This window comes from Schistocerca cancellata, chromosome 2, assembly GCF_023864275.1.
Source record: "Schistocerca cancellata isolate TAMUIC-IGC-003103 chromosome 2, iqSchCanc2.1, whole genome shotgun sequence".
NCBI lineage: Eukaryota > Metazoa > Arthropoda > Insecta > Orthoptera > Acrididae > Schistocerca > Schistocerca cancellata.
The window spans coordinates 141,026,173-141,041,201 of NC_064627.1; the positions used below are offsets into that span (position 1 = coordinate 141,026,173).

The 15,029-nt window shown below is 41.6% G+C and overlaps 1 protein-coding gene across 1 annotated transcript; it reads right to left on the bottom strand.

The window, feature by feature from the left end:
* Positions 1 to 1,334: 1,334 nt before the first annotated feature.
* LOC126144202 (uncharacterized) lies at positions 1,335 to 3,424 on the bottom strand. The gene is made up of 3 exons (XM_049915477.1): positions 3,158 to 3,424; positions 2,824 to 2,997; positions 1,335 to 1,912 (listed from the first exon to the last, which is right to left on the bottom strand). The coding sequence occupies exons 1-3, from the start codon at positions 3,395 to 3,397 to the stop codon at positions 1,505 to 1,507; spliced, it is 822 nt and encodes a 273-aa protein (XP_049771434.1). The 5' UTR covers positions 3,398 to 3,424; the 3' UTR covers positions 1,335 to 1,504.
* Between the last annotated feature and the right edge of the window lie 11,605 nt (positions 3,425 to 15,029).

Consider the following 15,029-nt stretch of genomic DNA (forward strand, 5'->3'; position numbering starts at 1 on the left):
TTGAAATGTGGTGCTACAGAAGAATTCTGAAGATTAGATGGGTAGATCACATAACTAATGAGGAAGTATTGAATAGGATTGGGGAGAAGAGAAGTTTGTGGCACAACTTGACCAGAAGAAGGGATCGGTTGGTAGGACATGTTCTGAGGCATCAAGGGATCACCAATTTAGTATTGGACGGCAGCGTGGAGGGTAAAAATCGTAGGGGGAGACCAAGAGATGAATACACTAAGCAGATTCTGAAGAATGTTGGTTGCAGTAGGTACTGGGAGATGAAGAAGCTTGCACAGGATAGAGTAGCATGGAGAGCTGCATCAAACCAGTCTCAGGACTGAAGACCACAACAACAACAACAACAACTGAGTGGCATCCCACTGAACCAAAATATTTAGGTTGTCTGGTAGAAGAATCACATCTCATAAAAGTATGAGTCCATAAGCTGCCATATTATATTAGGAAAGATATTTAGTATCGGGTGTGGACAAATGTTAATGATTTGTTAACATCAGTTGAAGTCCTGGACACTTTAAATAAGGAAAGAGGTGATTACACACAACAGAAAAATCACATGACATTATTAAGAGTAGCTGTTATCCAAACAAATTCATAAAGAAAAAGGAAAGTAGTTTCTGTGGTGTTAATATTAGAAGTTGGAAAAGCAGAAATGGTGTGCAAAAAACCATGCTGTCCCAAGTTTTTATCCCCAGTACTGCAAGACATCGACGCTAAGGCAGGTATTACACTATCATATTTCTTTGACAAAGATATGATCAAACATTTGTCAAATTTCTTTGACAAAAATCTTTGATGTCGCGCTAAAAAGGGATATTACACTGTAATCACTCCCCCCCCCCACAGTTCAAGAGGGCTGACAACAACAACTTGCTAGCTGCAGCAGTTGCATGTGTGCACATTTGGAAGAGAAGCAGGGGTAAAAAAAGGAAACACACCTGGGTGAAGCCAAGGATTTTACGATGAGACAATAAAAGCACTGAACAAAATTTGTTATGTGAGCTTGTAGTGGAGGACGTCAAGTCATACATAAATTACTTAAGAATGGATGAGCATATATTTCAGTATTTGCTCAGTGAAGTGTATCCTCATATCACAAACTGCAATACTCACTTAAGAACTGCTATATCTGCAGAAGACAGGCTCACAGTAACACTCCAATTCCTTGCTACAGGGGAGAGTTACTCTAGCTTACAGTACAGCTCTCAAATACCACAGTGCACATTAACAAAAATAATACCTGAAATATGTGAAGCAATTTATAAAGCACTAAAGGACCAATATCTGAAGGGAAATAAATGTTCTATACAATTTATGTGCATTAAGAACTATTTTTATTTTAGAATCAAATACCAATTACATTTTGCGTCTGAAAACTACAAAATTAATAGAAATGTATGAAGCTGATGAGGCACTTTACAAAGTGAGGCATCCTGAGTACAAAAACAGATTAAGAAGACTGTAGAGCTACAAAAACTTTATATATATTATTTTACAGCGTATCGTCCTCTTGTATGCCAGCTCTCTGGATGGTAGCCTGGAAACGTCCAGAGGTGGACGGTTGTGGCTGTGGATTTGTCGCATACAGCAAATCCCACCTGTCCATCAGACACTGAATTAACTCTTGCGCAGTGTCTGTTGCAAATGCTTTCCCACCCACATTTTCCATCTCTCGCAGTTTAGCTGTGATGTGGGTGGCAAAGGCACTATACCGGTCTTCTCTGACAGGCTGGGACTTATTTCTGCACATATCAGTGACAGCCTTCAACATTTTGGTGTCCTCCACAGTAACATCGGTTGTAACTTTTCTTCTCTTTGTGGGAGGCCGCTCATGATGCTGGGGCTCACTGCAAGCTACATCAGTCTCTTCTTGAGAAGAATATTGAGCCTGCATTTCATGCTATAAAATATAGAAATTAAAGCCATTAGCTACATACTATGTTACACGTACATAAATCTTATTCACAGGTACCCACAAGCAGAGAAGAGTGGGATCAAATTGCAAATGATTTCAAGAAGTGGAACTGTTATAACACTATAGGAGCAATGGATGGAAAGCATATTCGCATTAAATGCCCACATGTTAGTGGATCTCATTTTTCAATTATAAATCCTTTAACAGTATAATTTTATTTGCCATGGTAGATGCTACCTACAAATTCTTGTATGCTGATGTGGGAACTAATGGGCGTGTTGGTGATGCTGGAGAGTTTTCAAAAAGCAAACTATGAAACTACAGGAGTGTCTCATTGATCGATCTATTCTGAACATTCCTGAAGGTGGAAAGCCTGTCAACACAAACGTTACAACTCCAATGGTTGTACTGGCAGATGATGTTTTTCCTCTGAGTTACAACATTATGAAGTCGTACCCCTTAAAAGGAATCACTAAGGAAGAAAAGGTTTTCAATTACAGACTGTCACAAGGAAGAAGATTAGTGGAAAGCAGCTTAGGCAGTCTTGCCAGTTGTTTCAGAATATTTCTTACTACCATTAATCTGCCTGCAGAAAAAGTTACTACAATTACACTGGCTGCCTGCACACTGCACAACTTGTTAACTGAGAGAAGAAAACACATGTACACTCGTCAGGAAACAGTGTCTGCCATAGCAGCAAGCCGCACTTATCTTGAGTCTCAAAACACTGGGGGCCTACAGCGAATGGTACCAATAGCTTGCCAAGCTGCTTCGGGACGTCCAGTACACGGGAGAGCAGTTAGAAAATACGTTAAAACATTTTACAATGATGCTGGGAAAGTGCCCTGGCAAGGCAATCACATTTCGTTATGTAAAATGTAAACAAATGTACCTACCTCAAACATTTCTTCGAACGTGGGTGTTCCAAGTTCACTGCCACTTTCCCCCTCTACGTTACTCACACTTTCGTCCGCCTCTGTGGCCTTATCGAGAAACTTCAGCAAGTGGAACCAGTACACTTGCGGAGTATAAACAGCCTGTGCACTGGCTCCACTTTTGCTTTCAAGCATCTGCAATAATAGTAATAAAAATAATGTGAACTACTTGTTTGTTACGTAAACATTAATGTGTGTTTCAAGTATCTGCAGTGAACAAATTTATATAAATCATTTGTATGTCATGTAAACATTAGTTGCATAAATAAAATGAAATAAGTATGTCGATACGTACTTTTGCTTTTTCTTGGGAGTAGCTTGAGCGGAGGCCATTAATTTTCTTTTTTATATCTTCCGCCGAGCAACCCGGCCGTATCTCACGGCTAATGACCTCCGCAATATTTTTGTAGCTCTCCAATCTCCTTAATCTATTTTTGTACTCTGGGTGCCTCACGTTGTAAAGCGCCTCATCAGCTTTATACATTTCTATTAATATTTTAGTTGACGGTACACACCAATTGAATTTTGCAGCCATGTTTATAAACACACTACAGAGTACAGATAACAGAACGCTGCAGCGATGCTAGCGCTCCAAGTGGTAACATGTCACATTGCAGTGAACAAAAGACAAGCGACTTTAGTGATCAAATCAGGATCAAATCTACTGTGAGGCCCAGATTAGATCATATTTATTTGACGACAGACGAGATTTGAAAAGTTACATTTTACGCCATCAAATTTCTTTGACCCCAACATGAACCATGGACCTTGCCGTTGGTGGGGAGGCTTGCGTGCCTCAGCGATACAGATAGCCGTACCGTAGGTACAACCACAACGGAGGGGTATCTGTTGAGAGACCAGACAAACGTGTGGTTCCTGAAGAGGGGCAGCAGCCTTTTCAGTAGTTGCAAGGGCAACAGTCTGGATGATTGACTGATCTGGCCTTGTAACAATAACCAAAACGGCCTTGCTGTGCTGGTACTGCGAACGGCTGAAAGCAAGGGGAAACTACGGCCGTAATTTTTCCCGAGGGCATGCAGCTTTACTGTATGGTTAAATGATGATGGCGTCCTCTTGGGTAAAATATTCCGGAGGTAAAATAGTCCCCCATTCGGATCTCCGGGCGGGGACTATTCAAGAGGATGTCGTTATCAGGAGAAAGAAAACTGGCGTTCTACGGATCGGAGCGTGGAATGTCAGATCCCTTAATCGGGCAGGTAGGTTAGAAAATTTAAAAAGGGAAATGGATAGATTAAAGTTAGATATAGTGGGAATTAGTGAAGTTCGGTGGCAGGAGGAACAAGACTTCTGGTCAGGTGACTACAGGGTTATAAACACAAAGTCAAATAGGGGGAATGCAGGAGTAGGTTTAATAGTGAATAGGAATGCGGGTAAGCTACTACAAACAGCATAGTGAACGCATTATTGTGGCCAAGATAGATACGAAGCCCACACCTACTACAGTAGTACAAGTTTATATGCCAACTAGCTCTGCAGATGATGAAGAAATTGAAGAAATGTATGATGAAATAAAAGAAATTATTCAGATTGTGAAGGGAGACGAAAATTTAATAGTCATGGGTGACTGGAATTTGTCAGTAGGAAAAGGGAGAGAAGGAAACGTAGTAGGTGAATATGGATTGGGGCTAAGAAATGAAAGAGGAAGCCGCCTGGTAGAATTTTGCACAGAGCACAACTTAATCATAGCTAACACTTGGTTTAAGAATCATGATAGAAGGTTGTATACATGGAAGAACCCTGGAGATACTAAAAGGTATCAGATAGATTATATAATGGTAAGACAGAGATTTAGGAACCAGGTTTTAAATTGTAAGACATTTCCAGGGGCAGATGTGGACTCTGACCACAATCTATTGGTTATGACCTGTAGATTAAAACTGAAGAAACTGCAAAAAGGTGGGAATTTAAGGAGATGGAACCTGGATAAACTGAAAGAACCAGAGGTTGTACAGAGTTGAAGGGAGAGCATAAGGGAACAATTGACAGGAATGGGGGAAAGAGATACAGTAGAAGAGGAATGGGTAGCTTTGAGGGATGAAGTACTGAAGGCAGCAGAGGATCAAGTAGGTAAAAAGACGAGGGCTAGTAGAAATCCTTGGGTAACAGAAGAAATATTGAATTTAATTGATGAAAGGAGAAAATATAAAAATGCAGTAATTGAAGCAGGCAAAAAGGAATACAAACGTCACAAAAATGAGATCGACAGGAAGTGCAAAATGGCTAAGCAGGGATGGCTAGAGGACAAATGTAAGGATGTAGAGGCTTCTCTCACTAGGGGTAAGATAGATACTGCCTACAGGAAAATTGAGACCTTTGGAGATAAGAGAACCACTTGTATGAACATCAGGAAACCCAGTTCTAAGCAAAGAAGGGAAAGCAGAAAGGTGGAAGGAGTATATAGAGGGTCTATACAAGGGCGATGTACTTGAGGACAATATTATGGAAATGGAAGAGGATGTAGATGAAGATGAAATGGGAGATACGATACTGCGTGAAGAGTTTGACAGAGCACTGAAAGACCTGAGTCGAAACAAGGCCCCCGGAGTAGACAACATTCCATTGGAACTACTGACGGCCTTGGGAGAGCCAGTCCTGACAAAACTCTACCACCTGGTGAGCAAGATGTATGGAACAGGCGAAATACCCTCAGACTTCAAGAAGAATATAATAATTCCAATCCCAAAGAAAGCAGGTGTTGACAGATGTGAAAATTACCGAACAATTAGTTTAATAAGCCACAGCTGTGAAGTACTAACACAAATTCTTTACAGACGAATGGAAAAACTAGTAGAAGCCGACCTCGGGGAAGATCAGTTTGGATTCCGTAGAAATACGACTTATCTTAGAAGAAAGATTAAGGAAAGGCAACCCTACGTTTCTAGCATTTGTAGACATAGAGAAAGCTTTTGATAATGTTGAGTGGAATACTCTCTTTCAAATTCTAAAGGTGGCAGGGGTAAAATACAGGGAGCGAAAGGCTATTTACAACTTGTACACAAACCAGATGGCAGTTATAGGAGTTGAGGGACATGAAAGGGAAGCATTGGTTGGGAAGGGAGTAAGACAGGGTAGTAGCCTCTCCCCGATGTTATTCAATCTCTATATTGAGCAAGCAGTAAAGGAAACAAAAGAAAAGTTCGGAGTAGGTATTAAAATCCATGGAGAAGAAATAAAAACTTTGAGGTTCGCCGATGACATTGTAATTCTGTCAGAGACAGCAAAGGACTTGGAAGAGCAGTTGAACGGAATGGATGGTGTCTTGAAGGGAGGATATAAGATGAACATCAACAAAAGCAAAACGAGGATAATGGAATGTAGTCGAATTAAGTCGGGTGATGCTGAGGGTATTAGATTAGGAAATGGGACACTTAAAGTAGTAAAGGAGTTTTGCTATTTGGGGTGCAAAATAACTGATGATGGACGAAGTAGAGAGGATATAAAATGTAGACTGGCAATGGCAAGGAAAGCGTTTCTGAAGAAGAGAAATTTGTTAACATCGAGTATAGATTTAAGTGTCAGGAAGTCATTTCTGAAAGTATTTGTATGGAGTGTAGCCATGTATGGAAGTGAAACATGGGCGGTAAATAGTTTGGACAAGAAGAGAATAGAAGCTTTTGAAATGTGGTGCTACAGAAGAATGCTGAAGATTAGATGGGTAGATCACATAACTAATGAGGGAGTATTGAATAGGATTGGGGAGAAGTTTGTGGCACAACCTGACCAGAGGAAGGGATCGGTTGGTAGGACATGTTCTGAGGCATCAAGGGATCACCAATTTAGTATTGGAGGGCAGCGTGGAGGGTAAAAGTCATTGGGGGAGACCAAGAAATGAATACACTAAGCAGATTCAGAAGGATGTAGCTTGCAGTAGGTACTGGGAGATGAAGAAGCTTGCACAGGATAGAGTAGCATGGAGAGCTGCATCAAACCAGTCTCAGGACTGAAGACCACAACAACAACAACAACAACAATTTCTTTGACATAAATATTTGACATATCAACTTTGACAAAGAAATTTGATAGTGTAATACTGGCCAAACCATGACTTAGAAAAGGGTAATGATCGTATTATAGTAACGGGAAACAGGGAACATTGTCCTCACCAAAGCCATCCACCCTCAACGCCCCACCCTGCCTCCACAGGCCATCCTTCTCCTTCAAGAGTCCCGCCGCCTCTACCGCTCTTTTCTCCGCACTCGTGACCGGAATACACTTACCCGCCACCAGCAATTACGACACATCCGCAACCTGCTTACTGTGAAGAAACGCCGTGCCTGGCGCCAGACATGTACACAACTCAACACCACGCTCCCCATAAACTCTTCCTAGTATTGGTCTGCTTTCCACCGCCTTACTGGGAACCACCCCACCCCCCAGTACCCTCTCCTCCTTGATGACCCTCCCTTTCCTGACAACCTCAGTAAGGCCAACCACTTTGCCTCTCACCTCTCAGATGTTTTTTCCATCCCAGATGATCCCCACTTTGATTATTCCCTCTTCCCTGACGTCATGGACTGTATGAATACCTCTGTTCCCTTGCTCCTAGCTTCCAGTACTTGGGCCACACACCACCATCTGAACTCAACACTCCCATCACTACACACCACATCAGCCTCACACTCCGCACTAAACGCAACACTGTTCCTGGCAACGACTGCATTACCTACCACCACCTCAAACACTGCCCTCCCTCCTTCCTTTCAGTCCTTGCCACCCTCTACTATGTCATCCTTGCCACTGGCTTCTATCCCGACTTGTGGAAAACCTCCCGTATCCTGTTGTTTTCCAAACCAAACAAGCCTCCATCTGATGCCTCTTCCTATCGTCCAATCTGTCTCACATCGGTGTTCAGCAAGCTCTTGGAATCCATCCCTTCCCAGTGCATCCTTCACCACCTCCGCCAAAACCACCTCCTCCCCAACACCCAATGTGGCTTTCGACCTTCCTTCTCTGCCGATGACCAACTCCTCTGCCTCACTCATCTCCTCTCCCTCCAGCTTAACTCCCGTTGCTCCACCATTTTTGTCTCCCTCGACCTCGAAAAGGCCTACGACCGTGTATGGCATCCCGGTCTCCTGTTTAAACTCCAAACCTACGCCCTTCCTATCAACTACATCCGTCTGATGGCCTCCTTCCTCTCCCGCCGCCCCTCCTATGTTACCATCCATAATGCCAATTCCCACACCTTCTACCCCTCTGCAGGTGTGCCCCAGGGCTCTGTCCTCTCCCCTCTCCTCTACCTCCTGTACACGGCAGATATGCCCCAACCCCCCCCCCCCCCCTCCTCCAGTACACCTCTTGCAATATGCCGATGACACCGCATTCCTCGCCCTCGCTCCTACCCTCCAACGGTCCCAACGCCTTCTTCAGAATCACCTTGACCTTTTTGCTGCATGTTGTCACCAGTGGCTCTTGAAAACCAATCCTTCCAAGACCCAGGCAATCATTTTAGGTCGTACCACTCGCTCCTTCCGGCTCCTGGATTTCTCCCTTACTGTCTGCACCTGTCCTGTCCGCCTCACCCCCACCCTCACCTACCTTAGCCTCACCATTGACCGTCACCTCACCTGGATCCCTCATCTCCGCTCCATCCAATCCATAGCCCACAACTGCCTCCAACTCCTCAAACTCCTCTCTGGCCGGACATGGGGGATGCACTCCTCTACCATCCTCCACACCTACAAATCCTTAATCCGTCCCATCCTCTGTTCTGCCAGTCCCCCCTGGATATCTGCCCCCGCCCCCCTCCCAAATTCTATAAGTCCCTCCAGATCCTTGAGCATCATGCACTCCGCCTCGCCTTCCGTATTTGCCTCCCGTCCCCCCCCCCCCCCCCCCCCGTGGATCCTCTATGACCTCATTCCTTTCCCCCATCTGCTCCTATTCCTTGAACATATCCGCATCCTCTACACCTCCTGCCGCCTTGATCCCCCTCACCCCCTGGTTGCTCCTCTCCTCTCCCATCCCTGCCACCTGCCACGTCTTCGCTGTTGTGTCACCCCTACCCTCCATCTCTACCCCCTTCATCCTCTTTCCCAAGGTGGCTTCAATCAACTCCCCCTCCTGGATGATGCCCTCTCTCCCTCCATTTATCCCTCCTACCAACTCTGATCCTCACTCCCCCTCCTTTCCTCTGTCTTTTTCCTGGGCTCCCTCTCTCCCCCCCCCCCCCATCCCTCCTCTTTTTTCACCACCTCCCCTCTCTCTGCCCCCTTCTCTCCCCCGAGTCCTTTTGCATTTCCCTCCTCTGCCTTTTCTCATTCCCTCTCACGTCTGCCCTGCCCCTCTCCCCCCTTATGAGTCCTCTCCCTCCTTGGTTCCCCTCCCCCCCTTTTCTGTTTTATCCTCTCCTCCCTCCTGGTTTCTCCCCCTCCTCCAGGTCCCCCTCCCCCCATCTGTCCTTGGCTCGGGAGTGTCATCTTTGTGCCGCCATCTTCGTGCAGTGTTTTACAGTGAGTGTTCCATGTTGTGTGTCTTTTGGGAAGTGTTGCGAACGGCCATCATACTGTTGCTGGGTGTGATTTTTTATCTCTTGCGAACAGAAACCAGACTGTCGCCATGTTTTTTTAATTGTGTGTCTACTATGTTACTTGTCTGATTCCTGTGTATATTATTAACATTGCCAACCTCTTTGCTTTCTGTTTTAACTTTCCACATTTTTCCGCCATTTTACACTTTAAGTCACCATTTTATCGCCTGTTTTTCTTGTTTCTTTTCTTCTTCCGTTTTTTAAAAAAGTCTGTAGGTTGTAAAACAGCGTACTAAACTGCTGTCAGCCCGCCCCCTTCGGGGGGGGGGGGGGGGGAAAGGGAACATTGTGGAACACGAACCACAATCCAGGATATAATGATACAAACATAGGGTCATATGCAGAGAACCTGACTGCTTCCATACAGACTATTCATACAAGGGAGTGGTTATTGGAGGAAGATAAGGTGTTAAAGCAAGAACAAACAAAATCTGTACTTGTAGAAAACATGGGGAAAGAAAATAGACATTTACAGTGGCTCAGGGAGTGGTGTACCATTGGTATCCCAGGAATTTTTGGAGACAATCATAAATAAGAATCTGGTCCTATATCACCAGTGACAGGAGACTTATTTTGTTGGAATAACCAGAAATAAAGGAAGGTTAAATAAAGAAGATACAAGGTTACCCGTAGATATAAATAAGTTTAAGCTCATGCAAACCTTAACGGTGGTATCTAATGTAAATTTGCAAATACTGCTGGCATAATTGGTTACTAACATATAAGGTAAACTAGACTATGATGCTAAAGTATTGTACTGGAAAAATGGAGATTCCAATTATAGTGAACCTAGTAAGATGAATTACCAAACAAATAAGCAAAATGTGTTATTGGATAACATGCATTCAGTTACTACTGGTCAAGTAGTCAGCAGAGAGGAATCAGTAATGAACTTTGAGGAATAGAATGAATAGATATGAATTAAAGCTTACGAATATAGCCTTTTAATTTTAGGACAAAGGCATGAATTTTATAAGATCTTATTAAAGTCTAGCAGTATATTCTCTGATAAACCAGAAGTAACTGGCGAATATATTTTCCAATTTAAAATAAAATATAATGAACCCATAACCTGTTCCCATAAGTTTGAGACCTGTAGTAAAAAAAAGAGAATAAGATGGTAGAAAATAGAATAGTAGAAAAAAGTTTAAATGTGTACAACAATTCCTTATTAGTAGTAAGAAAAGCTACAGAGTGGTGTGCTTGGTATTAGATGCACAAACACTTAATAAGTATGTATAAACAGAGAAGGCCAGACCTGTATGTGTGGACAAGTTGTTAGACAAATATGAAGAGGGAAGATATTTTAGCTCATTGGATTTGGCTGCCAGGTAACGGCAGGTAAACTTGCAGAAGTATACTGCAGTTTCATTTGGGGAGAAGCCATATCAATTTTTGAGTATTGTCTTTCGGATAAAGTATCCGAGACTCAGTGTTCGTACAAGCAGTGGATGAAGCTTTAGGTAAAGAGTTATTTGTAGATGATATTTTACTAGTGTCATAGACATGGGTGGAGCACTGCATACTGTTAACCAAAACTACAAAAAATTCCATGGAAGAGGCATTACCACCAAATTCTCAAAGTCACATTTCAGGAACTCAAGTCCTTTGGGCATTTTATAGGAATACACAATATAATATCAGATCCAGAGCAATTAAGGTCAATCAAGGACTGTACAGAACCAAAATATGTGAAACAGTTATGTTCTTAACTAAAATTGGTCAGATTTTACCATCACTGTATACAAGATCACACTATGAAATTTCCTAGGCTATTATTGTTATTAAAGCAGAGGTCGAAGCAGGTATGGAATGCAAGGATACTGGAGGATTTTTACAATTTCAAACGAGCTTTAGTGAATGCACCAATGTTAAAACACCCAATAGTGTATGAACCATTAAAAATGTTTCTGATTATGGTGTGGTATGTGAAATGTCCCAGGGTGAATTGTACCCCAATTTATGAAAATGTAACACTGTCGCCTTTGCAGGTGGAAGTTTAAATAAGCATGATCTGAAATACACAACAAGTAAGAAGTAGCTGTTAGCTATTGTATGGAGCATACAAAAATTTCAAATGTTAATTAGGGGTTGTAAGATAACCATAGACAGGGTGGTCCACTGATCATGACCAGGCCAAATATCTCACGAAATAAGCATCAAACGAAAAAACTACAAAGAACAAAACTTGTCTAGCTTGAAGGGGGAAACCAGATGGCGCTATGGTTGGCCCACTAGATGGCACTGACGTAGGTCAAACGGATATCAACAGCGTTTTTTTAAATAGGAATCCCCCTTTTTTATTACATATTCACGTAGTACGTAAAGAAATATGAATGTTTTAGTTGGACCACTGTTTTCACTTTGTGATAGATGGCGCTGTAATAGTCACAAACATATGGCTCACAATTTTAGACGAACAGCTGGTAACAGGTAGTTTTTTTAAATTAAAATACAGAACATAGATACGTTTGAACATTTTATTTCGGTTTTTACAATGTGACATATGTACCTTTGTGAACTTATCATTTCTGAGAACGCAAGCTGTTACAGCGTGATTACCTGTAAATATCATGTTAATGCAATACATGCTCAAAATGATGTCCGTCAACCTCAATGCATTTGGCAATATGTGTAACGACATTCCTCTCAACAGCGAGTAGTTCGCCTTCCGTAATGTTCGCAAATGCAGTGACAATGTGCTGACTCAAGTTGTCAGGCATTGTCGGTGGATCACGATAGTGAATATCCTTCAACTTTCCCAACAGAAAGAAATCCGTAGATGTCAGATCCGGTGAACATGCAGGCCATGGTATGGTGCTTCGATGACCAATCCCCCTGTCATTAAATACGCTATTCAATACCGCTTCAACTGCATGCGAGCTATGTGCCAGACATCCATCATGTTGGGAGTACATTGCCATTCTGTCATGCAGTGAAACATCCTGTAGTAACATCGGTACAACATTACGTAGGAAATCAGCATACATTGCACCATTTAGATTGCCATCGATAAAATGGGGGCCAACTATCCTTCCTCCCATAATGCTGCACCATATATTAACCCACCAAGGTCGCTGATGTTCCACTTGTTCCAGCCATCATGGATTTTCCTTTGCCCAATAGTGCATATTATGCCGGTTTACGTGCAAAAAATCTGTCATTGTTCCATAATTTCTCTTGTGCCCAGTAGCCGAACTGTACAAGACGTTCAAAGTCGTCACCATGCAATTCCTTGTGCATAGAAATATGGTACGGGTGCAATCAATGTTGATGTAGCATTCTCAACACCGACATTTTTGAGATTCTCGATTCTTGCACAATTTGTCTGCTACTGATATGCTGATTAGCCATGGCAGCAGCTAAAACACCTACTTGGGCATCATCATTTGTTGCAGGTCACATGGTTGATGTTTCACATGTGGCTGAACACTTCCTGTTTCCTTAAATAACGTAACTATCTGGCGAACAGTCCGGACACTTGGATGATGCCATCCAAGATACTGAGCAGCATACATAGCACACGCCCGCTGGGCATTTTGATCACAATAGCCATACATCAACACGATATCAACCTTTTCCTCAATTGGTAAATGGTCCATTTTAAAACAGGTAATGTATCATGAAGCAAACACTGTCCGCACTGGTGCAATGTTATGTGATACCACATACATATACATTTGTGGCTATTACAGTGCCATCTATCACAAAGCGAAAAAAGTGGTCCAACTAAAACATTCATATTTCTTTACATACTACACGAATATGTAATAAAAAATGGGGGTTCCTATTTAAAAAAAAATGCAGTTGATATCCATTTGACCTATGGCAGCACCATCTAGTGGGTACCATAGTGCTATCTGGTTTCCCCCTTCAAGCTAGAGGAGTTTTGTTCTTTGTTGTTTTTTCATTTGACGCTTATTTTGTGAGCTATTTGGCCCGGTCACTATCAATAGACCACCCTGTATATGGATCATCTGGCAGTAGCATTCCTTATAGAAATTAGGTTATTCCATAACCAATTAATGTGATGGATATTATTCCTCCAGGAATATCAAATAGAGATTAACTACATAAAATAGTCACAAAATAAAGTACTAGATGCACTGTTATGATTACCATTGGACCTGAGTGACTTGACTAGAATTGAGAGACCAGGTGTTATTTTCACAATAATTTTTTTAGTTTCAAGTTCCACAAATAACAACAAAAGGAAGTTAGCAATAAGAATAAAGCATTCTGCAAGGATATATGAATATTTTAGAGAAAAGCTACAACAATGTGGGCAAAGAATGTTACTATCAGAAAAAAACATGTCTGTGGACAATAGGAGAAGGTGCTTTGTTCTGCAGATTACGAGAGAATAAATTCACTTGCAAGTTGCATTTTCCACAAACAGTAGAAAGAGATTTAATATGGCTTATCCATAAAGGATGTGGACATTTTGGAATATGTAAATGTATTCAACATACAAATTCAATTCAATTCAATTTATTAGCGTCCTTGTAGTACGTCATCGAAATGACATAGGACTTGTCAATAAACATTACAATTTAAAATACATATACATGAAAATTTGTAATTGAATTTACTTGTCACTTAGACATTATCTTAAGAATCTAAGTAGAGAAGTGGGAAAGGTATTGAAAACCTATGAAGTATGTCAAAGGGTGAAGATCATAACATTAAAGCGCCATGCAATCGGTACCCAGTAATACTGAAAGTTCTACATGATCTACCTGTAGCAGAGTTTCATGGCCAATTGCCTAAATGTAGAGAAGACATAACATACATTCTTGTTCTTATTGAATGTTGGTTGAATTATGTAAATCTGTATCCAATTAAACAAGCAAATATGGATACCATAATGAACTGCTTAAAAGAATACTTTACAGATACAGTGAAACCCCCACAATTACTAACAGGTCACAGTTCATGAGGAATAGTTTTAAAGAGTTTCTAGCATGGGAAGGTGTTAAACACATATCTATTTCAAAACATCACCCACAATTGAATCTTGTGAGCAAGTAATGAAAGAAACTGGACGTTTTTGCAGAACCAGCTACATGGGTTCAGATGATTCCATAGTTTCAAGTGATCATAAATGAACTACCACTACCACTACGGGACTGTCTCCTGTCGAAGTGAGGAATAAAACTTTCATTGGGGAGCCCCTATTAAAATTAATTAAATTCTCGCCTATAGGAAAGGTAGAAACAGAGGAATTGTGAAGATAGTCAGTAATAGTTTGCACAAGCAAGTAGATATCAGAGTGAAAAGAGACAATGAAAATGTGAATGTGCCCTTATTCTATACTGATAAATTTTGAAGTTCCCAGGGGAACCTGCACTCTAAGGGTATTCAACAGTTTGATGTCAATTGGGTTTACCGAGTTAACTGTTTCAGTATTTTCTGTTGAGTTTTCCTCTAAACAATTCCTTGCCTTTTCGTTGTTCTGTTATCTTTCAGCTGACTTTATCTCTTACTGTACTATGTTATATTTAGTTAAAAAGTCACACTTATGTTTGTTTAAAAATGTGTTAGAATGAAACGAACCCTTACCTTTTTATAAAGATTAAATAGTGGTGCTTAGCCACACACAAAAGTAATAAAATGT